The sequence below is a fragment of the Xenopus laevis genome, chromosome 5L (genome assembly GCF_017654675.1).
Source record: "Xenopus laevis strain J_2021 chromosome 5L, Xenopus_laevis_v10.1, whole genome shotgun sequence".
NCBI classification, from domain to species: Eukaryota; Metazoa; Chordata; class Amphibia; order Anura; family Pipidae; genus Xenopus; species Xenopus laevis.
In genome coordinates this window covers 18188674-18214335 of record NC_054379.1, presented here as the reverse complement: position 1 = coordinate 18214335, position 25662 = coordinate 18188674, and the positions used below count along the sequence as shown (strand labels likewise).

Below are 25662 nucleotides of genomic sequence, written 5' to 3'. Positions count from 1 at the left end.
AGTGAGAAATGACTGCAGAATTACACATCGCCCCCCGGTATCTATTTAGGAGAAAAGGCTTTGTGTATCATATCTGCAATGCTTCCCTTCCTCCAAATGAGGGAATTGGCATAAATTCAAAGCACTTTTATGGCGAGTTATTTACAATATACATTATTTTTACAATATAACATTCACAATACAAGGCTGATTAAATGAGAGTCAGATTACACGGCAGCATAGAGATCAGTGCAGTAGTGATGTGCAGGCCAAAACCAGTGGGTCGGCAGGTTCGGGCCGACTCCTGCACAAAATCTTCGGGTCGAGCTCTTGCTCTCCCCACCCGCAACCTAGCCGGAATTTATAGAATTCCACCCGCCCCCGTCCCTTTTGTGACATCACTGCGGGTGGGGCGGGTCTATAAACAGAGGGCAGCAGCAGGCCTGGACCGGGTACGGATTGAGAGGGGGCGGGTTAGAGTCGGGTACGGGTTGAGAAATCCATCAGAATTGATTCATAATCAGTCCTGTAGCATCAGCCATCGGCCTCACTATAGAGGAAGCAGGAGGTATAGAGCCCAGGAGGTATAGGGGCCCCATGAGGCCCTAATTCTTATACAATTTCAATAAATATTGGTAAAACAGGGCAACCTGTAGACATTTTGGGGGCCTGAAAAATAATTTACTGGGGGGCCTCATAATATCCCCATGAATTTGATCATCAGTATTCGAGTGCGGTCATACACAGTGGAGCTGAAGCTGAGGTCAGCCCAAATACGCAAAAGGAGGCATTTCCAGGCTGACCTCAGCTTCGGATCCACTGTGACCGCACACAGGCTGATCGAATTCAAATCAATGGAGCACGGGCAGGGAGTAGATCTGCTTCTCTCAGCCTGCAAAAATGCATAGGCTGAAAACAACTGGAGCCTTCAGCCTGTGTGCCCATAAGCTTTCTCCCCAGCAGCTCAGAGCTCACTGAGCATGTGTAGTGCCACTGACACACAAAAGATGCCTTACAAGATCCAAGATCGGGAACTGCTGGGGACAACTTTAAAGGCCTGGACTCCTGAACTTCTTGGCTGGTACAGTAATACAAAATACAGCATTTTTAGCCATGTTCAGGCACTATATAACAATCACTTGACTATGGTCATGTGACTATTTGACTTTAGTTGTGTTTTCGGGAAAATAGCTACTTATTTACATAGATAATGGTAGGTACATGGAGGTTCATGCACTGAAGAGCAGAATGGAGCAAGCAGACAGTCCAGTCCAGACAGTCCAAGTCCGGTGCTGCCGTGGCCCCATAAACTGAGCAGTGATGTAAATGATAAACCAGTTTTTTTCTCAGTGTAAAGTAAGGGAAGCTGCCAATCAGCCCAGTGAACCTTCCCTGTAAGGCAGCAAACAAATGAGCAATTATTATGCAAATATCTCTCGCTGCTAATTGTGTAAAGGTCCTGCTGCTCGAGATATGTAACGATCGGCTGTTTGTAATTAAACGAGTTCATTTAAAGGGGCTCTGTGGCACAAAAGGAAATGAAAAGGAAGTTTTTGAGAGAGCTCTTCGGCACCATATACTTTCATTTTCTCTTTGCTATGGTTTAAAAGATATTTGCAGTATTAGATTGCTACATGGGACAAATGATCTATCTCAGAGGTGAGGTTCTGGTGGCCTCTGGGTTAATTGAATATGTTCAAGGGTGAGTAAGAGAGGCCTAAATAGAAAAAAGAGTAATAAAATACAGCAATAACTATACATTTGTAGTGTTACAGAGCATTTGTTTTCTAGATGGGGTCAGTGACTCCCCCATTTGAAAGCTGAAAAGAGTCAGAAAAAGAAGAAGACTAATGAAGACCAATTGAAAAGTTGCTTAGAATTTGCCATTCTATATGCTCAGTGTGGTCTGGGCTGCTTAGGGATCTTCATAAATTATCAAAACAGCACAAGTCAAATATCTTCCAGAAGCCGATACAGCAAGACTGATTAATAATCAGAATATACAAACTGCACTGGGTCCTGTGTTGTCATGTAATCTAATGTGGATTTTATAGTTTTTGTATTGTTTAATACAAACTTTCTCCAACTCTGCAGAACCAATGGCTGCAGCAAAATAATCCTCCATGATCTTTGTCCCTACAGCTGGAGTTGGAAACAGTAAAGGGGATGTAAAGGCAAAAATAAAATCCAATACAAATCTCTACACAGTCGCCAAGTGCTCTACATGGAAACAAACAAAGCTGCTTGAGTTCTGCATGGCTGGGAAGTAAGGCGGGGCTCCCCCTGCTGTTCATAAGTATGATTGTTTCCCTGCAGAGCAGTTAGGGACCGTCTGACAATTTCTATACACAGCAGTAAATGAAGGGAGAATTTCACTGCATACAGTCAGGTTTCTTAAAAAACAGTACATGTTTTTAAGTTAAAGTATATTGGAGATAGGTTTCTTTTTCATTAAAGTAAAAGTAAAAATGGGATTTTATTTTTTTGCCTTTACATGCCTTTTAATGTAAGGTTGACAAGGAGATTAGTCGCCTTTGAAAAAATCTCCTTTACGTGGGCGACTAATCTCCTGCAAGTGCTTTCCTATATCCCAGTCCCAATTTCCCAGTCTGTCTTTGCCTTAAAACTATACCAACAGCCAGGGGAAGGGGCTGCTTTCCTCCAGCCTTGAACAGTTTTCTAAGACCCCACTCACTAGTTATTTTGTACAAAAATTAATCTTGTGTTCTTGCTCGCTAACCTCTAGAACAGTCGCATCCACATTACTGGGACTATGTAATAACCAATTTGCCAATTTCTCTAGATTTAGTTAGCCAAAGCCCCGTAGGAGGTGCAGACCAGCAAGTGAGACAATGGCTGCTGAAGCAAGGCTGAAACTGCAAATCAAGTCAGTAGCATTTTTATAGAATAGAGAATAGAGAATAGAGTAATGAAGCAAATGGATATACATTCAGTAATTTCCTTGGGCAAAGCCATAGGGAAAATAAAAGGTATAGGGATCTTTTCTTTTCAAATTGTTTACAAGCTTAAATTGCTACATCTGATGGGCCCAGGGCAAAATCACCATTGTAAACCACAGGATCCCCCAGAAAATGATGGACGTGCTGCCCTAACCCTATTTAATACTCATTCATCTGCTAGAAAATTCACAAGTAACCTGTTAAATGGAACATCCAAATTCCCTTTCAGAATCAGTAACCTTTCTAAATAACTCCAAGATCTGGCTTTTCCAGACATTACACTTAAGGGTTAATATTAAAGTGAACTGCCCCTTTAAGGTGTATAAATGTGCATATGTGCAGGTTGCACCCTTCCTCACACACCTCTAGTGCAGAGACAGGACTGTTTATTATGGGATGTGACGGACAGGCTGCTTGTTTCCTGGTCACTCTGCTTACTGTTCCCATGACCTGACAGGGGGGTATATTCCAATTCCCCGTATACTTTATCATATTATAAAATCACACACGCCTGCTTCTCGTCATTGATAGACAGCTCTGCGGTCTTAGAAATGGCTTTTCCATAATCCTCCTGCTGGTCCTGAATACATTTCACTTGTATTTATTCTTTCATCCAGAATATATATATATATATATATATATATATATATATATATATATATATATGACCTTTCTCAAGGAGATAGATAGATCGCAAAAATAATATCATATGAAATGAATTTTCGTATGATATTCGGTGCGTGTATGGTGGGAAAAGAGCCGACCGATATCGGTCTGGACGGAAAATTTTGATTGGGTGCCTTTAAAGGGACCCAAACATTGTCCATTGTTAGTGCTGAATCGTCAGATACAGGTAGAATTCTATTGTTTCTACCTGTATATCTACCTGTATATCTGACGATTCATCACTACACATGTGTATTGAATCGAACTATCGAAGATCTTTTCCAAGAAAGATCATAATTGTTACATCTATGGCCAGCTTTAGCGTGCGGACACACATCTGGTGGGTGGGTGGGTGTGTATTTATAATCCCCAGAAGTATATCCCCCTTCTTTACAAAGGAATCCCTAAACAACTGAGGCTCAAATCCATCCACTTTCTGGTTGCCAAGGTCTTTTACCTTAGTAACCATTAACTATAGACAGGATAAAAATGCAAATAATTCCCAGAACCCCAATAAACTGAAAAATACAAACCAACTGCAAACTAGATTCAATTCAAGCCATGTAACCCTAAATTCTCAGGATATCCATTCATTACACATGTCCAATGGTTATAAAGTTAAGTGTCAATGTCATTGCTATTAAAAGCAGCATCTGTCTGTCCGGATGGAGACTTCATTTCAGAATTGTCTCTATTGGGCCAAAAAGGGATTTTCTCCTCTAGATAAAATAAATATAAGATAAACCCTGATTCCAACAGGTTTATCTGCCAAACAAGTTATTACATAAGAGCACAGTTCCATACATATGAGGAAATCTAATAGTACTGCGCTCTGCAGTCGGACCTTACAGATGGTGGTGACAGATGCAAATCCTGACAAGCACTTAATGGGGAACAATAATGTCTTTAATAAGAAATAAGGATCTGTTTTGCTGCCAGGTTCTGGAATTTATTTTGTATCTACTTTTGCCAAAATCTTAAAGCTGCAAAAAACAGTGCAATTAAAAGCACGTTAACGCAGCACCCACTGCTGTTTTAGATCTTGTTTTGTTCCATATATGGATTTATAACAGTTTATGGCATATTTCCATGTTCCAAAGAACAGGTGAAAAGGTTGGTTTTGCCTTTAATATAACCATGGTGTCATTTGTCAGGGAATGGTTCTCTCTGTTAGAGAGTCAGCTGTTGGGTCAGTGAGTTGGAGTGTTTTAGAAGGAACAGTTTGGCACACACTCCATTGCATTTGTTTATCTCACATACTAGATCAGACCTTCCATAGGAACGGTATTTAACTGGTATTAGAGTCTCAGCGTGGTCTCTCTGTGAGCTGGGAGACTCCTTGTTTGGCAAAGGAATCCCCAGTGGACTGCGGGTGCTGTGTTCCACTGAGCACTACCCAAAGGTTTGGGTAACTGAAGTATGAGGGTGGCCCCAAATATGTCGCTTTGTTCTACTGGTAGTCCCCAAGGGGTCCAGATTATTAAGGGAGCTCACTAAGTGTGTTATTAAATGAGTTATTTTTATGATTTATTTGGGTGCTGATGGGGAGGGCAGGAGATGATTCAATCAAGGACCCTGTGGCATAGTGTGGCCCGAGAGGCAGGACTGTGAGATTAAAGGGTCAGACTTATGGAGGCTTTTTAATTGGGGCCCCTCTACTTCTTGACAAGGCTCACTGTACAGGGGCCCATGTGAACAGTGGATTCATAACTGGAGCCTCCTTGTGGGAGGACCCAACTAACTTAATAATATGAAGCCCTAATGTTGGCCTGGCTGATGAGCAGCCCTGTGCTTCAATGGAAACTGAAGAATATGTCAGCTGTGGATGCCAGAAGTTTACACCTGCTTTAATCTAATATTCTGTTTATGGAGCACATTGTGCCGTGGGGAGCATACACTCAAACAGATTAGTGCCCCTAAAAGTGCATCACACACACAGTCTCCAAAGCATAACAACCCCATGCTGTGCTCCATCATTCCATCGAAACCTCCTTTAGTTCATATAAGGATATGGACAAAAACATGGTGGCAGCAATTGCCCAAGAACAGCTCCTAGAATGGTCCATAAATAAGAAAATCAGCACTCGCCCCAGATCTCAATTCATGTTGGGCTGCCCTATCTACTGTAGTGGAGGGGGCAAGACTGGCACATCAACCTGAATCAACAACTGTGCATTATGCCACCCACAGTGCCACTAATCCTGAATGATGGTGCCCAGTGGCAACTGTTTCAAATATGCTTTCTTTGTCCAGTGGCCCCAAACTGCATCACACAGTCCATCATATCCCCAGAATTGGATCATCTTCCCCAATAAATATCCCATTCTGTGCTCTTCTGTCTCTATTCTGAGATGATGCTGAGAAAGAGCCGGACAGCCTCCCATCAAACATTCTTTCTCTGTATACAAATGCCTGATCTACTTGCAAACTACTGGCCTATGAAGTGTAGGGATGGAACAGTCACATAGTGCTTTTGATGCTGTGATTTATGAAATCATTTTTATCAGTTTATTCTAATTTCTGGCCTTGGAGATGTGAGACATTAACAACCCCCCCCCCCCCAGAAACATGTTGTCGTAGATACAACATCCCCATAGGATTTGTGCAAGGAGCTTAAGGATTCCCCACGGGATGTAAGTACCTCTTGATAATCATTCATAGTGTTAAGAGCACAAGGAAATGAAAGGTCACTGACCACTTACACTGGCATATCTGCTTAAAATTAAAGGGACCAGATTAGGTCATACATTATGCTAAAATTTTGATGTGCGTGATTGAGGAATGGATGGGAGAGAAGGTCAAGGCTTGAGAGGGGGCTTATGTATTGAAAGGGGTTTCTTGGCAGCTTAAAAAATAGTATTAGCCCATCATCGCTTCTGCTACATTATTTCAGGAGTCAGAATCAGCAGCGCAGAGCAGAAATTCAGACAGGCAGATACTGCTTTCAATAGCAATTCCATTTACATATCACTATAAAACCAGTAAACATGAATAATACATTTATATTGGGAAGTTACTTTTCCTTTCATTATGCAAAAAAAACAGTGTTCGGGCGGAGGAGCTGTTTAAAGGGGAAGTAACTAGGGCATGTGAAGGAAATTTTCCAAGAAGTAGAAAGAATTAAATCATTTTTTAAGGGACTGAGCTGCATGGGCAAATGTGTATGATCACTAAATAGGTCTTTCACCCATCCTATACGGAATAATAAATGCAAGGATAGCAAAATTATACATAGTGCAAATTTTGCCTTTATCCCCTGTCTGACAATCCCTGTTAGCAGTATTAACCCCTGGTGTTTAGGGTGCCATAACCATAGCAACCAAACAACAGTCAGTGCTGTCCGAATGCGGAGAATGATGGAAGATGTAAGATATGTTGCTACGGCTACGGCAGTTATGCAGATTCGCACCTATGTTATTATTAATGCAGATAGATGCTTCGTAGAAAGTGAATTGCTTAGCGACACCCAGCAAGAATTACACTATGTCTGTAATTATGCCCCAGCCTCTGCCCTTGCCAGCGCCAGGCAGTACAGGCATAGCCTCCCACATATAATATATATATATATATCTATATACACACACACGTAAAATCTGTATTGCAACCCCAAATCACTCCCCAGCCAACTCTCTGTAAGAACAAAACACTTCTGCCTGTGCTCTGGTGCCCCCTTTTGGTAATTAGGAGAAAAGCCTTTAAAATAGTTTTGGTATAAGTTGAACGTAATAAATCGTTTTTCAGCTGTGATAATAACAGCAACAAAGAATCAAAGGATAAAACTGTTGTTTGTTTGCATTAAAGAGACAGTGAGGATAATCCTAAAAGGCAAAACCTTCCCTGTTGGATTTGTCACACAGACTGATTCAATACTACATGTATTAATAAAGCACCAACACATATTGCAGCGTTGTACCTATGGTTCCACTATAACTGACTTACAGGCAAACAAGTACATGTATTAATAAAGCACCAACATATTCCACAGAGCTGTACCTAAGAGTCCACTATAACTGACTTACAGGCAAACAATTACATTTATTAATAAAGCATTAACATATTTCGCAGTGCTGTACCTAAGAGTCCACTATAACTGACTTACAGGCAAACAACTACATGTATTAATAAAGCACCAACGTATTCCGCAGCGCTGTAACTAAGGTTCCACTATGACTTACAGGCAAACAATTACATGTATTAATAAAGCACCAACATATTCCGCAGCGCTGTAACTAAGGTTCCACTATAACTGACTTACAGGCAAACAAGTACATGTATTAATAAAGCACCAATATATTCCGCAGCATTGTACCTACGGGTCCATTATAATTGACTTACAGGTAGGTTAATGAGAACCCTTTCAGCGAGAGCGTACAATCATTAACCTGTTGAGTGCCAGAATAGAACACAGCACATGGCATCAATAAACCATCAATAAAGAGAAACAATGATTTACTGTAAGGTAGTAGTGCCCCTCCCAGCCCAGATAATACTCCCAATGTGAAGATGTTGCCATCAGGGAAAGTTTAAATCTCCATCCCTTGTGTCTATGACATTGTCCTGCCCCAAGTTCCCCGGTAGGACCAAACCCTTTCAGAGAGAGATCCCTCAGGGGAAGGTACAGAAGAGGTGCTACTTACCCAGCCCTGGCACAAAGGTGTTGAGGAAGAGGCAGATGACAGCCACAGGGAATGGCATGTAAGGGATGGCAGCTCTCAGGGGTCCCTTCTTCTCTCTGACCTGTACCACCACTCCGCTGGCAGATGTTCCTCTGTCTATCATGTCCCCTTCTTTGATATCCATTCTGGTGGTGCCCCCTGGGTGCCCTGAGCAGAGAGCAGTGGATCGGGATGTGCTGGAACTTGGTGCAGGTTTGTGTAGGGTCAGACTGAGCGAGAGAGAGAAAGAAGGCAATTCCTCTCCTCCTCCTCCTACTCCTCCTCCTCCCCTGTCTCCCACTGTGTGTGTGTCACTGTGTGTGTGTATCTTACACTGATTGTGTGTATATCACTGTGCCTTAAGTTTGTGTCTCATAATTAAAAAGCTGCATATTAAATTACACACAAAAAAATACAATTTGGCATAAAATGGCGCACCTATTTCTAAAACTGAGTGATTCCGGATAACGGATCCCATACCTGTATATGTCTTTGTATGTGTCAGTGTCTCTCTATAATTGTCTTTATACTAGGTTTTCTCCAAGGATGTCAGTCTCTTAACCTAAGTGGGACTGTCTCTCTTTGGTAATCTGTGTATTCTTGTCTATCTATGTGCCCGGCTCTCAAACTATCTACACCTGTACACAAGTTCATCACAATATTAATAATGTCATTAGAGTGAGATTCACTTGGTGAAAATCAGTTGTGGCTATTAGGCTAATCCGCTAAGGGCAGTGGCAAGTACAGACTCACAGTAATTTCAGCGGTTCCTTATACCAGTCCGTACTGTAATGGAGCCCATAGGGTGTGAGTACCATTATGAATAGAGTCCATGCATGCTCAGGATTGTGTCTAAAGAATTTACAGTTGGACTTGTCTTCATAAACGACACATTTTTACACCTCATTATAAAGGTATAGGACCTGTTATCCAGGATGCTTGGGACCTGGGGTTTTCCAAATAATGGATCTTTCTGTAATTTGAATCTTCATACTTTAAGGGGCACATTTTCCAAGGGTCGTATAGCGAGGGTTAATTAACCCTCGATATTCGACCCTCAAAGTAAAATCCTTCGACTTTGAATATCGAAGTCGAAGGATTTAACGCAAATGCTTCGATCGAACGATTAAATCCTTAGAATCGAATGATTTGAAGGATTTTAATCCATCGATCGAAGGATTTTCCTTCGATCAAAAAAAACGTAGAAACCTTATTGCGAAGGTCCCCATAGGCTAACATTGATGCTCAGCGAAGTAGTTGATCAAAGTTTTTTTTTAAAGAGACAGTACTTCGACTGTCGAATAGTTGAACGATTTTTAGTTTGAATCATTCGAGTCGAAGTCGAAGGTCGAAGTAGCCTATTCGATGGTTGAAGTACCCAAAAAAAACCTTCGAAATTCAAAGTTTTTTTCATTCTAATCCTTCACTCGAGCTTAGTACATGTGCCCCTAAGTCTACTAGAAAATCATGTAAACATTAAATAAACCCAATAGTCTGGTTTTGCTTCCAATAAGGATTAATTATATCTTAGTTGGGATCAATTACAAGCTACTGTTTTATTATTACAGAGAAAAGGGAAATCATTTTTAAAAATGTGAATTATATGGATAAAATGGAATCTATGGGAGAAGGCCATCCTGTATAACAGGTTTCCGGATAACCAATCCCATACCTGTATATGTATATGTCTTTGTGTGTGTCTGTGCCTCTCTATAACTGTCTTTATACTAGGTTTTCTCCAAGAATGTCACCCTGTGTTTACAAACATAAGAGAGAAGGGGCACAACCTCAGAAACAAAATGCGGGGTGCTAATCCATAGGAGGCTCCCCATCCGGGTCTCCAAGTCAAACTGCTAAGCACAACCACCCATTTGGGCTCACCAAATATAATTTTTGTATTGTTTGTTATTTTTTCCTTTTTTGTAATAAATTAATTTTTATTGACCTGAGTGTGCTATCCATTACTTACAATATTTCTCACCCTTTGTTGGACTGTCTCTCTTTGGCAATCTGTGTATTCTGGTCTCTCTATGTGCCTGGCTCTCAAACTGTATGTACACTCTATATGTACACTCTATATGTACACTCTATAAGTACACTCTATAAGTACACTCTGTTTGTGCTTGTCTCTCTCATGTTGTGTGTCTCTCTCTCACTGTATGAAAGCCTCCCCATGTAGTTACTTGTCTCTCTCATGTTTTATGCTGTCACTCTCACATGCTGTATGTATAGTTTCTCTCCATGCACTCTCTGGGCTGTCCCCCCTTGAATGGGAGAATCAACCCACTCACCTGTTAGTATTAGCAATGATAATAGGGAATAGGGAATAAATACCCTGCATGTGGCTTCTAGGAATTACCTAACGATTAGCACAATAATACATTCTCTGAGTATTTGCGTCTGATTTCATGTGTCACGTGTAATTTTAACTCCCTGAGTGCCAGTCATACACTGAAAGGGATGAGATGCCATGAAATATATAATGTGCTAAATTCTCTCTCTCTCCATATGCATTTATGTATTTACAAGAAATACCGCAGTCCAGAACTTTGGTTTTAATTGGTTTATTGTGTAGTTCAACGTTTTCATCTGGACAACACAATAACCCGTTTTGTGTGTGTCTTTGAAGTCCTGCGAGTGCCATTTCATTTACAACTATCACCCAGGTAGCTGCTTACTGAGCATGATATATATATATATATATATATATATATATATATATATATATATATATATATATATATATATATATATATATATATATATATATATAGTGAATAAAGTACCGCCTCTTTTAAAATATAAGGATATTATAAGTTACCGAGGAGTTTCATGACCATATAAAAACACGAGGCGGAAGGCCGAGTGTTTTTATACAGGTCAGGAAACTCCGAGGTAACTTCTAATATCCTTATATTTTACAACTGGGGGTACTTTATTAATTATAATACACCAATTTTAGTGAGTCATGTGACAAAAATTACATCACTACTCACCGTTTATAACTGATGACATCACTACTCACCGTTTATAAGGATATAATTTACAAGATATTCATGGCTTTTGTGTATTTTATATATATAAACTTCAACTCAAAGAACCGCACCATCCAGGACTTTCAATGTTCAATAAAGTGAAAAATTTATTATCAACGTTTCGGCTCTGTGTCTCGAGCCGTCTTCAGGACACAGAGACACAGAGCCGAAACGTTGATAATAAATTTTTCACTTTATTGAACATTGAAAGTCCTGGATGGTGCGGTTCTTTGAGTTGAAGTTTATATGTTTTTTTTGATCTTGCACACAGGCACAAATGCAGTTTACTGTGTGCACCAGCAACTCGTTTTCTTATATATCTTCTTATATATGTTAAATTTAGACACAGTGCACACGGAAAACCAAAGAGAAATGCCTGTGTGCTGGTTATATATATCAATAGTAATAAGCATAAAGAAAAACCGCACCAACAGGTCTTTATACAAAAATAGAAAAACTTTTATTGATCAACGTTTCGGCTCGCTGGACCGCTGGAGCCGTCTTCAGGAACAAAAAAAAAAAGACGGCTCCAGCGGTCCAGCGAGCCGAAACATTGATCAATAAAAGTTTTTCTATTTTTGTATAAAGACCTGTTGGTGCGGTTTTCTTTATGCTTATATATATATATATGTATATATATATATATATATATATATATATATATATATATATATATATATATATATATATATATATAATGATGATGCCAAGAGAAGGTGCTTCCATTCAGGTTAGGGTTGTCAGCTTTGCAATGGCTAAACCCAAACAAAGGGGGCAGGGCAGATAGCATTGGGGGTGGAGCAGTGATGTTCGGTTTGGCATGATGACATCAGAGATGATGTCGTGGAGTTATGATGATGGGTCAGGGTTATTGCATCACTTATACAGTATGCAACTGGCTGGATTTCTATCCAGTTTTCGCAATGTTTAAAATGGGACAGAAAGTTTTGAACAGACAGCCCTTTGACAAACTGAGATGCCCAGTTGAAACCCATACGGCTGGAAACCCTACATCTATGTATTCTGCCTGATAAATAAGTCCAATCCTTTAACTATAGGTATGGAATCTATTATACAGAAATCAGTTATCCAGAAAGATTTGAAACATAGCAATGCTAATTTATTTTTGATTCTGTAATAACAAGAAATTAACTGAAGCTGATAAATAATGACTAAGCCATGTCAAGGTGAGTATCTTTGTATTTAATTGGTTTTCATATATATATTGGCCAGATTATTGTTCGGGTTTCACAAGGCTGAAAACTGAACAGAAAGTTGAGACCCCAACAGGCCTTAAAAAAACCGGACTGTTCAGGTCAAAACCAAACAGGTGGCAACCCAAATTCAGGTGGTTATCACTATATTTCCCATAGTGTTTAGGATCAATCATGATCTTACAATCTATGTGCACCTCTCTGTATATACACAATGATATACTGCTGCAAGTGTGAGCTCTTTGTTATATAAACATGAATATGATTATTGTCATGCGTGCACCCTATGGGGATTAACACAAGGGCTCACACATAATTATGGAGTCTATGGGAGATGGGAAAAGATTCCTGGATAACGGGTTTCCGAATAACAGATGCCACACCTGTATAATTATTATATTTAATCCCCACATGGACACTAAAGACTGAACAGAAAGACCCCTCCACACATAGATCTTTCTATAGACACAGTGGGGCTTATTTCTAAACGTCGCACAGTGAAAATATTTGCCCTGCACATGGTTATATTTATAAAGCTGGATAAGAGTGGTGTACTTAATGTGCAAACAGAATTGCAAATTTGTTTTCACACTGCGTATGTCCATAAGAGCGAGTACTCAGCGTCTGAGTTACGCCACAACTTTGGTGGCGGAGAAAATATTTGCAAAACAGTTTCATAAATAGCAGCCCAACCTAAAAGCACCGACAGCCTGTCACTATTCATCACCTGTCTGATGAGTAAGTAGAAAGGCAATGGTTATAGGCAATAATAAATAGAGTTTATTCTTATAGTTAGAGCTCATTATTTATAGCTATTATGAAGCTATACCCTCATACTATGGAAAACAATATGGCAGTGCCTACCCATAGGTATAAACACAAATATACAGAGAAGGGATGTTCTGGGCATACAATAAGCTATTCCTTCAGTTTCTATTTTGCCTGAAACCCCCCCTCCACTAATATCCTATTGTTCCTTTAATATGAATGAGGTGCCGTGTTCCAAGGGCAAATGTTTGTCTGTACAATACGCAGCTCCTCTATTAAAGGCAGTTTATTGGGTGAATCCGTGTAAATAATGTAAGACGCATGCAGGAGAGTGCAGTCCCTTTCATGGCTTAATGTACATATTGTATTTCAGTGGTTAACAACACCGGTACTATAGGAAGCTGCTCAGCCAGTTTATAATATCTCATCTCAAACACCAGCCTCCTCCCGAGGGAAAGAACATTTAGACAGTCATCTGTCTGACCTCCCAAAGTGCTCAGCAGGGAATTCACTCAATATTCCAGACTATTAGATCCACAAATTAGCACAGAGCTAAAAATCATCAGTCTCTTTTGGGCAATTACCAGTTAATTGAGCTTCCTGACTAAGTTAGGCAAATGCATGATAGAAAAGGACCTGGGGGCACTGATAGTAGATAATAAATTCAGCTTTAGTAAGTAATGCCATTCAACAGCTTCAAGGTCAAACAAGGTTTTGAACTTCCCCTTTACAAATAACTGGTAAGGCCCATATAGAATACGCTGTGCAGTTTTGGGTTCTAGTACTCAAATATTAATAAATAGAGAAAGTACAGAGCAAAGCGACTAAGCTTATAAGGGTTAGGTCACACCTGGAGATTCGGGGAGATTTAGTCACCCGGCGACTAATCGCCTCTTCTTTGGGGTGACTAATCTCCCCGAACTACTTGCCCGTGTCTTTCTTTCTTTAATGAGAAATCAGTTACACTGGAGAAGAGGCAGTTAAGGGGGATATGATCACTATATATAAATATATAATGGCAGTAATGAAACAGAGAAAGTACGAAGAAGAGCGACTAAAGGTGACTATACACTGGCTGATATAAGCTACCGACAGACTACATTGGGGGCTTATTGGGCAGTGTATGGGGCCCTCTGCAGGCTTCCTCTGATTCTCCAAAAATTGGTCAGATATAGATTAGGCAGGTTTAAAAATCCCATCGGATTAAGGACCACATTAGTTCATTGATGCAGTCCTCAGTCCGACTGCCTGTATTCTTGGCGTTGTGATCAGGGACATAAAAAGAGCGCACCAGGCCCCCCTACCAGAAAAATGTTTGGAGGGTCCGGCGAGCAAAGGCGGTCCTGCTTGCAAGTCTCTGCAACCCCCCTTCCCCCACTGCATGCTCGTTTAGAAGAAGCATAGGGCAGGCAGAGTATGACACACACAGGGAGAATAGGACAGGCAGAGTATGGCACACACAGGGAGCATAGGACAGGCAGAGTATGACACACACAGGGAGAATAGGGCAGGCAGAGTATGACACACACAGGGAGCATAGGACAGGCAGAGTATGGCACACACAGGGAGCATAGGGCAGGCAGAGTATGGCACACACAGGGAGTTTAGGGCAGGCAGAGTATGGCACACACAGGGAGTTTAGGGCAGGCAGAGTATGGCACACACAGGGAGCATAGGACAGGCAGAGTATGGCACACACAGGGAGCATAGGGCAGGCAGAGTATGGCACACACCGGGAGCATAGGGTAAGCAGAGTATGGTACACACAGGGAGAATAGGGGAGGCAGAGTAAGGCACACACAGGGAGAATAGGGCAGGCAGAGTATGGCACACACAGGGAGCTTAGGGCAGACAGAGCATGGCACACACAGGGAGCATAGGGCAGGCAGAGCATGGCACACACAGGGAGCTTAGGGCAGGCAGAGCATGGTACACACAGGGAGCACATGGCAGGCAGAGTATGGCAAACACAGGGAGCATAGGGCAGGCAGAGTATGGCACACACAGGGAGAATAGGGCAGGCAGAGTATGGCACACACAGGGAGAATAGGGCATGCAGAGAATGGTACACACAGGGAGCATAGGGCAGGCAGAGTATGGCACACACAGGAAGCATAAGGCGGGCAGAGTAAGCACACACCGGGAGCATAGGACAGGAAGAGTATGACACACAAGGAGCATATGGCAGACAGAGTATGGCACACACAGAGAGCATAGGACGGGCAGAGTATGACACACACAAAGAGCATATGGCAGGCAGAGTATGACACACACACAGGGAGCATATGGCAGGCAGAGTATGGCACACACAGAGAGCATAGGGCAGGGAAGGAGCAGAAAGGATGACAATCTGTGCAGGAGGCTCATGTAAAACCCTTGGTATAACGGAGAAGTGACCTAGTGAATCACATACGCAGGGCAAAGTAATATCTGTAGAATGTCCTAAAATAAACCTCATACATGCAGGCTTACTGGCACTGGCAAGGTCATTTGTTCAGCTAAAGGCAAGTTACAGTGAGTCAGAGCCGACTCCTGCCACCTGTCTGGCTCTGGAACTGCTCAGGTGCCTCCAGGCATTTATACAATTCTCTGCCTTAGTGCAAAATACAGAATTGCTTAGAATGACTCTCTCTTTCATTGGGCAATAAACAGTGTTTGGGTGCAGATCCCCTTCACTATGTTATTTGTGCTAACCCAAAAAATCTGCACTCATAGCCCTACTATAAACCAGCAGCACAGCACATACCTAGTCTGACATTATAGTGATGATATATTGGCTAAATCAATGGCTAACAGTATTAAATATACTGAACAGAACACTGTAATATTCACTTTCATTTGTGATCTATAAAAGTGATCTATAAAAGTATTGTGTCCCTAAAGAGCACTTCTGACTTCTAATTAGTGATGGTCTCTGAGCGATTATATACATAGAAATATATATAAATACATTAATTATTTGCCAGTAATGCTGTGCAGTCTATAGTGTAGATGACTGTGTCCGTATAATAGCAGTGATGGTACGAACTGTTATCCAGAATTGTCGGGACCTGGGGTTTTTCAGATAATGAATCTTTCCATAATTTGGATCTTTGTACCTTTTTTTTTTAAAAGGTATTTATTTTGTAGATCAACTTACAGAGGCATACAAAATGTAGTACTGACCGGAGAAAAATTGTTACAGGTATATTGCATTTAGCTGCTCTGTAAGCCATTTTTAATTAACAACCATGGGATCCCCAACATAGAATTAAGTGACAAGAGCAAAGAAAGAGAGAAAAAGTAAGGAAGAGAGAGCAGCACAGAGTAGAGGTAGGGGGGGGGGGTGGACCAACCTGCAAAGGAAATAATTAGAACAGGTAAAAAGAAAAAAAAAATTGGTGCAAGTCAACTAGGGTCTAGTTGGGAGCAACAAGCCAGTCCATTGGTTGGGTGGGAACAGTTACAGTTCTATTTGTATATGTTTCGTTGCGCAATATCCAAAGTGTCCAGATTTTATTGAATTTCGTGGGGCACCCCCTAGCATAATAAATCTGTTCCAAAACAGGCAACGTTTGCTCCACCTGAGCTATCCAGAAAGATAGGGTAGGAGGACTCTCATCTTTCCATTTTAAGGCTATTGCCCGTTTCGCATGGAACAGGAGAAAAGTGAGCAGAGTCCTTTCAGAGCGTGAGGACGTAGTATCTTGTAGGTAGTTTAGGAGTAAAACAGCAGGATGGAACTCCACTGGCATAGCCATAAGTTGAGTAATATAATCAGCAATTTCCGCCCAAAAGTGTTGAATTTGGGCACAGTCCCATACCATGTGAAAAAAGTCAGCATTAGGGCTATTGCATCTGTTGCACTTATCCGGGAAAGCCGGATTCATTTTATGTAGAATGTAGGGGGTATAATAGGCACGGTGCAAATATTTGAATTGGATAAGTCGGTCCCTGGATCTTATCAAGGGGGTAAGAGAGTTAGCCAAAATATAGGACCATTGCTCCACTGTTAAATCCGGAATATTGACAATCCACTTCTGCAGCAGATCCCGCCTTGTGGTTTGGTAACTGGTGCGCAATAGAGAGTATATCGCAGAAAGTGGTTTAGGTAGGTGCTCCTTACGTACAAGGGTCTCCAGACGGGAAAGTTCAATCCTGGGGTCAGCAGACCGAAATTGTTGAGTGAGAGCATGCCTCAACTGCAAATACCGAAAAAGCATACCATTAGGTAGGTCAAATTTGTCCTTAAGTTGTTGAAAGGAACAGAGGGTATTGTCCAAATACAAATCACCCAGATATTTCACATTGTAGTAGGCCCACAGTTGAGGGTCAGGTACAGTAAGGAGTTGTGACAAATTACCGTTAAACCATAATGGAGTATAAGGAGATAGAGTCTGGGTACCAGCACCTATTCTCTTATTACCCAGCTGCCAAGCTTTAACCACATTTTTCATCATTGGAGTAGCCCTGATAGGGAAAGAAGCCTTTCTATAAATCAAATTACACAACCCTTCAAGCGACCCTACTATTTGAGCTTCGAGAAGCGTCACTGGATCTTCAGGAGTTGGGGTTTGCCACCACCTCAAAGGTGTCAGTTGGGCTGCTATAAAGTAGTCAAACATATCAGGGGCAGCAAGACCGCCCTCCTGTGACAAGGATGTCAGGGCAGTGTATTTAACCCTAGCAGCTCCCGGAGACCAATAGAGTTTGTTAAGTTGCGTTCTAAGAAACTTAAAAAAGGAAGCTGGTAGCCACACCGGTGACTGTCTAAATATATAAAGGAATTTGGGGAGGAACTTCATTTTAAACAGATTTATCCTGCCAATTAAAGATAGGGGAAGCTTGAGCCATTTATCAACTGTCTTTTGGAGAGAATCCATGAGGGGGTCTATATTCAACGATTTAAATTTATCCAAATTCGGATGGATATGAATCCCCAAGTATTTCAATGTATCTACCCGAGTTAAAGGAAGGGAAGAGTCAAGTACTTCGATAGCTTTCGGATCTAACAGCAGTAGGGAGGATTTAGTCCAGTTAATTTTGAGGCCCGAGAACAGGGTGTGATTATCAATTAGGGTTAAGACGTGTTTTAGTGAGGGGCCCGGGTCGTGTAAATAAAGTAAGGTGTCATCTGCGAATAAGGATATTTTCTCCCTAAGATTACCCAGTTCAAAACCCCGAACTCCTGTGCTATCTCTAATAAGGCATGCTAGTGGTTCCATGGCTAGTGCAAAGAGACCAGGCGATAGAGGGCAACCCTGTCTAGTTCCTCTGGTTAGTGTTATCGGATCAGATAGTTCAAGATTTGACAGTATTCTGGCTTTAGGGTTGTTATATATCGCCCTCAGCCATGTCAAAAAATTTTTCCGAAAACCAAACATTTTCAGAGTCTCCCACAAATAAACCCACTCAACCGAATCAAATGCCTTCTCGTTGTCGAGGGATGCAATGGCTCTAGTACCTGAATTATCAGAGGGCACAACAATATTAGTGTACAGCCGCCTAAGATTAAAATCTGCCGCTTTGTGAGGTATAAAGCCTACTTGGTCAGGGGCAACTAGTGACTGAATAACATGGTTGAGGCGTCTGGCTAATACCTTTGTTAAAATTTTAGAGTCCGAATTGATAAGTGATATGGGTCGGTAAGAGGAGTGATGTAGTGAGTTCTTACCAGGCTTTAAAATCAAAACTATCGTGGCGTCTGCAAAGGACGGCGGGAGAATTCCCGAAGTTAAAGAAAGATTAAATAGCTCAGTGAGATATGGAGCTAGAGTAGCCGCATACGAAACATACCAAGCGTTGGGTAAACCATCGGGGCCCGGGGTTTGCCAGATGGAAGTGTAGCTATGGCCTCCAGGACTTCTTGTTCCTGTATTGGGAGGTCTAGGAGTTCTCTATACTCCAGAGGGAGATTTGGGAGACCCAGTTGGTGGAGGTAGGCTCGAACTTCAGTAGGGTGCTTATTAATTCTAGAAGTATATAGGGCTTGATAATAATCTGCTAAACTTTGATTAATTTGAGATGGGTCTGTAAGGAGCGTGCCATCATCTAGCTGTAATGCGTGTATAGCTGTCCTAGGTTGTTCCTCCCTTGCCAACAGAGCTAGCATTTTACCATTTTTGTCCCCTTTCTCATAGAGGGCAAATTTGTAGTGCAGATGTTTTTTATGGGCGGTCTTCCACTGAATTTGAGTGTACAGCCTCTGGGCCACAACATATTGGTCTTTTGAATGTTCAGTAGGGGTACGAGTATATCTCGCCTCCGCCTCCCGCAACTCCCGCTCCGCTTCAGTCAAAGCATAAGCCAATTTCTTCCTCGTAAAAGCTATAGCTGAAATATACTCACCTCTAATAAAAGCTTTCATTGCATCCCAAACCAAAGGCAAGGAGGTTGTATTAATATTGTCACGAAAATAGTTAGTGAGCGAGTTTTGTATTGTTTTTTGGATATCTGGATGGGTTATCCAGTGCGGGCTAAGTCTCCACACCCTATTTCTAGGATCTGGAGACAGAGCCCATGTAATCAGCAGCGGAGCATGATCAGAGATTCCCCTAGGAAGGAACTCCGCCTTAATAATTTTGGGAGATAAGTCAGGAGAGGCAAAAGCGAGATCAATCCTCGACATTGCACCCCTAGAGTAACAAGAGAACATCTTCGTGGTGGGATTGCACTCCCTCCACACATCTATAAGCCCTGAGGTCAATGCCCATCCTCTCAGACCACCAGGATCGGCCCTACCTAAAGTAGACAGAGATAAGCGATCCAGCTCCCCATTCATGACTGCATTAAAATCCCCAAGGATCAAAGTTGGACCAAGAGGCAGGTCCGCAATATGTTGAAGTAACTCATATAACAGCACATCTTGGAATGGAGGAGGGACATATATACTAACCAGAATATATGGTGTACCAGCTAAGGAGGCTCGAATAAGGGTAAACCTTCCCTCCGGGTCGTTCTTTAAGTGAAGGAGTTGAAAGGGGAGTGACCGATTTATCAATATGGCGGTACCTCTAGAATAGTTTGAGTAGGCAGTGTGGTAGGACTGTGCAAGCCAGGGTTTCCTGAGGATGTTGGAATTAGTAGTTTGAGATAAGTGAGTCTCCTGGAGACATACTATATGGGGGTTACGTTTACGTAAGAAGCTGAATACCAAGGACCTCTTCAGTGGAGAACTTAGCCCCCTAACATTCCAAGATATAGCAGTTATCATCGTCATAGCATAAAAAACATAACAATGAACCATCTCCCCCCCAAAGAGAGATACAGAGCAGAAAAGAAAAGGCAGAAGGAAAAGAGAAGAAAAGAAAAATCAGCAAAGAGGGACAGGGAAGACACAAAATAACCAACATTTCCCACCCTACTTCTCCCAAAAATGGAGAAGTTTTGTACCCTAAACATATTACAACCAAGGAGGGTGTACCCAAATCGTACACCAAGTTTGATTAACCAGCAGATCAAAAAAAAAAAATGCAATGAAAGTATGCATCAATATAACTAGACGATATCAAATAACAAAAGTTGTGCTAAAGCACCGAGAATGTAGCAGGGCCTGTGCATTTTTGTAGCTCCGTAGGCCCACTTAAGCCAGGTGATATCGAGTGGCAAGTAAGGAGGGTACCCCTGAGGGTTGTGTGAAGGCAAATACGTTACCAAACCAAAACTACATGGCAGGGTTGCTGCAAGATTGAGGCAGGAGAACTTAGGGCTGTCTGCGCACTGGTGGTTGTTGGTCAAGCCAGTTGGAGACTTCAGTAGGAGTAGTAAAAAAGTGGTTGCGCCCTTCCGCTGAAATTCTGAGCTTGGCTGGGTAGAGCATAGCATATTGGAGACCGGAGTCCCTGAGACGCCGTTTAACAGCCGTGAATTGTTGTCGCAGCTTACGTAGATCATTAGAGAAATCAGGGTACAAGGAGATAACAGCATTTTCAAACCGTAGTTCCCCTTTGCGACGGGCAGCAGCAAGTGCGGCATCCCTGTCTCTGAAATTCAAAAACCGTGCAATAATAGGCCGCGGAGGGGCTCCAGGGGGGTGGCGGTCTGCCTGGGATACGATGGGCCCTTTCAATAATAAAAGCAGTGGAAAAGGTCTCTGAACCAAGCTCCTGCTGGAGCCATCGTTCCAAGAACTTGGTAGCATCTGGGCCTTCAGCTCTTTCGGCAAAGCCTACAATTCTTACATTGTTTCTGCGAAGCCGATTCTCCAAATCGTCAGCTTTGGCCTCCGCAGCGTCAAGCCTGTGACGCAGTTGTTCAACGCGATCAGGTAAAGGGTTGCAAAGGTCCTCTAGGCCCCCCACCCTCCTCTCAACCTCGGTAGTGCGTTCTCTCACTTTCTGCACATCCTGTCGAAGTATTGCAAAGTCCACCTTTAATTCCTCGACCTTAGCCATTGTGGCTATATGGCAGGTTTGAATAGTGGCCTTCAGGACTGTAACCACTTCAGCCAAGGTTAAATCATCAGGCCGCAACGATTCCGTTACGCCCAAGGGATCACCTACTTGTGACGCGCAGAAGTTTGGGGCCGATGTCACCCCCGACTCCGTATCGTCAGATGTCGAGCGATCCCCTGAAGCATCGAGAGGTGGCTGAGAGGAGGGAGCAGGTTGTTCCTTCTGAGGAGCGGCACTGCGTAGTTCCGCCATCTTGGCGGGCCTCGTGGCGGTGCGGAGATGTGCTCTGATATCAGAAGATTCAGCGGCTTGTGGCTTCTTCTTGCCCATCTGCTAGGTTCAGTAGAGATAGATGAGTCAAATGGCTGGGTTCATGCCACTCAAATCAGGATATTTTACCGGATTCAGTAGGCGAGCTACGGAGCTAAGCAAAGAGACGTCCGCTCACATCGCTAGTTAACCACGCCCCGGATCTTTGTACCTTAAACATTAAATAAACCCAATAGTCTGGTTTTGCCTCCAATAAGGATTAATTATATCTTAGTTGGGATAAAGTACAAGCTACTGTTTTAATTATTTAAGAAAAAAGGAAATTATTTTTTAAAATTTCTATTGTTTAGATAGAATGAAGAATGAAGGAAATGGTCTTTCCATGATTCAAAGCTTTCTGGATAATGGGTTTCCAGATAACTGATCCCATACCTGTATTGTGGTCCCTCCAGGCTTGAACAGACTGCATTTTCCTTTCTTACTGCCCCTTACAGGATAGCAAAGGATTGAAAATACCAGGGTCCAGGGTAGTGGAAGACCATTGGCCAGTTCCATTGGGGATAGATATACTGTATGGGAGTAATTATTAAGTCCCATGCAATAAACAGGATCAGGTATTCCCACTGTCAATATATAAGGGGGGCTTGGGGATTCCTAATTCTGGATGCATTTTATTAGCAATATAATACAATTAAATTATCAAAATAAAACAAAAGCTTTAAACCAGTTTAGAGCAACACAGTGCAGCCCCTGAATGCTGCCACTGGGGTCCTGTAATATACTGCTGTCATTGATCAGGTGCTAATTACTAAGGTACTGAGGTTTATGTTGTTAAAGTAAATCCTCACTTATTGTGCCCTGATCCGTTTTTTCATTAGTGGTTGGTTGCCTTTGGCCACACACAAACTGCCATCTGTAAACTGGAATCTGTGGAGACTTAATGTGGAGACTTAAGGTGCCTATTCAGGGGCAGATATCGGTGTCTAACTCATGTACTCTTGGTCAATTGTATGAGCCCAAAATATACTGGCTGTTATGTGACATGCTGGGTCAGCCTCTGTGATCTCCATGTTATTATCCGACAGTGTAGGTGATAATAAATCAGATAACCTGATGATGGGTAACAGCAAAGTGATGATTCTGTTCTGCTCTGACAACTGGAATGAAAAAGCTGCGTCTGTTATAAGGGAGCCTGGCACTTGTACGATGGCATAGTGTGGCAGAAGGAAAATACGCCCGGCTGCTTGACAGGAAATCTAAAATTAGCCCATCTGAGGATCAGATCCAAGATCCCGAAGTTCTGGAAGACATTAAATAAAGACGTCACTCTCAAGATTGGCTCAGTGCATCCGTGCATTTACTCTTCCTTCCAAATAACCAGCCTGGAATGAAGAATCTAACTAACAGAAGGGTGGTGTTTATTCAAAGTGTACTTAGTGGATAATCTTTAAAGGAGCAAAGAAGCAGAGCAGGCAGTAACCCTTCCAACACTTTCTTCTTGTCTCTATATATTAGGTACCTTTCTAGTGCCATCAATCACTATTTCTGTAGGGAAATAAGAGAGAGCAGGTGTGCAATCTGATCTCTTTGCATGACCAGCATAAGACCAGAATCTTGTGGCTCTGTGGAGCTTGCTTCAGTACTCCAGGCCAAGGCTTTAGGGCCTAGCCTGGAGGAAAGTTTGCAGCCTGATTCAAGCTCTAACATCTCAGAGTTTGGATCTGTGGAACAACTGTCAGCTGCTGGGGTTGCTTCCCAGGCAGTGAGTATGGAGGACTCCCCAGCTGGATCCCACAGACATTGTGGTGCAGTGGAAGCCCAGGCAGGTGAGAACAATATGGAGCCCCAGGCCCTGCAACCTGCCTGGCAGAACTCAGAAGCTGGAAGTGAGGAGGAGTGAGAGGACATGGCAGAGACAAAGAGGTGCAGCTAATCTGACCCCTGGGGCAGCTGAGGAGAAGGAGAAAACTTGCACTTTAAGATCTGGTGCAAAAACCATGAGTAGTAAATCCTTTTCTAATAATGCTAAGAAACACCAACGTTCTGCCTCTGTGGGTGCTTTACCTGATGTCACTGCAGAGGAGGGAGAAGGAAATGTGAAGGCAAAAGACACATTGTGTGGGGAAAAAGCAAGGTGGGGTTAAAGCTGCGAGTAAACTACATTTCCCAGCATCCCCTGTAAACCTTGCATCTGGCACCAAATGACTCCCACTGCGTCAGCTGGAAACACTTGGGTTAAAACTGTATCTCACTCACCTGTAAATAAAATGCAAGATGGTCCAGGTTTCCCAGTATCCCCTGTAAGCCCTGCTTCTAGTAGCCAAGTTCCCCCCACTGAATGTGATAGCAATGTTGGGGTTAAAGCTGTGTGTGACTCACCTGTGAATAAAGTGCAAGATGATCCAGGTTTCCCAGCATCCCCTGTAAGCCTGATAGTCAGACTATTCCAGCTACTTGTGATGTTGTGCCAGAAACTCCCCATGATGTCTGTGCAGCAAGGGAAAGTTCATTTGGGGAGAAGAAAGGTGCTGCTGTGATTCAAACTGGAAAGATCATTTTTGTTGCTGCTAAGCTTTCTCTTACTGGGGAGGCTAAACCTCAGGATTCAGCAGGTAACGAGACACCTGCGCTCAGTCCTGCAATTAATCCTGTAGCTGCCAAATCTGCACCTGATACTGCCTGTAACACTGACCTATCTGATGATGAATCTCAGTTTTCTTGTGAATCAGCTTCTGCCTCAGGTGCATCTGCAGCTCTGGTGGTACGTGCAAAACAGCCCCCCAAATCCCCTACTGCAGAGAGCCTCCCAGTGTCCTGTCCTGAGGATATTCCAACTATCATTAAGCAGCTGACACAAGCCTACAGTGACAAAAAAAAAGAAAGAGGCAGAAATTGTGCAGCAACAAAAGCTGTTCAGAGCTGCAAATAAGAACAAAAGAGGAAGACTTGAGTTGGACATGATCATCCTTAAAGGGGAACTCTTTGAGGTGGAAGTGTCCATTGAGAGGTTGCTGACTAAAGCAGGGCCCTGGAGGGAGCGTTTTGAAAACATGGAGAGATTTGAAAAGATGCAAAAGTCTCTCAAGGAGCAGGTTCCCTATCGCACCTGGAAGCCCAGCACTACCAGTTATTCTGCCTCATCTGATACAGAAGGGGAATTTAAAAAGCCTGAAGCCCTAACTATGTCAAGTTTATGTGGGAAGGGAACATAGAGGATGCCCCAAACATAACCTACATTATTAGGAAACTGCTAGAAGGCTCAGCTAAATTTAAAGGAGAAGGAAACCCCCTGGGCGCAAAAATCCCTCCCCCCTCCCCTGTGTTGCCCCCCTCCCTCCTCCCTCCTGGCCTACCTGTCCCGCCGGGCAAATGCCCCTAACTTGTTACTCACCCCTCTGCGCAGGTCCTGTCCACGGAGTTCACAGGCGCCATCTTCTCCCAAGCGGTCTTTTTCCTGCTTTGACCGATGCGCAGTAGGAGCATTTCACCGGTTCGGATCTACTGCGCATGCGCCAAAAGTCACGACGCTCAGAGTAAGGGCTGCTACATTGTCTCTTTGGATCAGGCCAAGGCTTTTGACCGGATGAATTATCAGTACCTGTGGTCTACTTTGGCAAAGTACGGCATCCTGGGCAAATTTATCCAATGGCTGGCAGTTTTGTATGAAGGGGCCGTAAGCTTCCCACTTGTCAATGGTTGGAAGGGAGATGATTTCAGTGTGGAGTCTGGAGTGCGACAGGGTT

The 25662-nt window shown here is 42.6% G+C and overlaps 1 protein-coding gene across 3 annotated transcripts in view; it reads right to left on the bottom strand.

Moving 5' to 3' along the window:
- LOC108716490 (protein stum homolog) overlaps positions 1-24492 on the bottom strand; it is a 43304-nt gene extending 18812 nt beyond the window's left edge. The window contains exon 1 of one of the 3 annotated variants that reach the window (XM_018262665.2): positions 24299-24492. In XM_018262665.2, the coding sequence (XP_018118154.1) occupies positions 24299-24401 (103 nt within the window). In that variant the 5' untranslated portion in view covers positions 24402-24492. Of the gene's footprint in view, positions 1-8242; positions 8536-24298 lie in introns of those variants that run through there. The other 2 variants (XM_018262664.2, XM_018262663.2) reach the window with 2 other exon arrangements.
- Positions 24493-25662: the final 1170 nt, after the last annotated feature.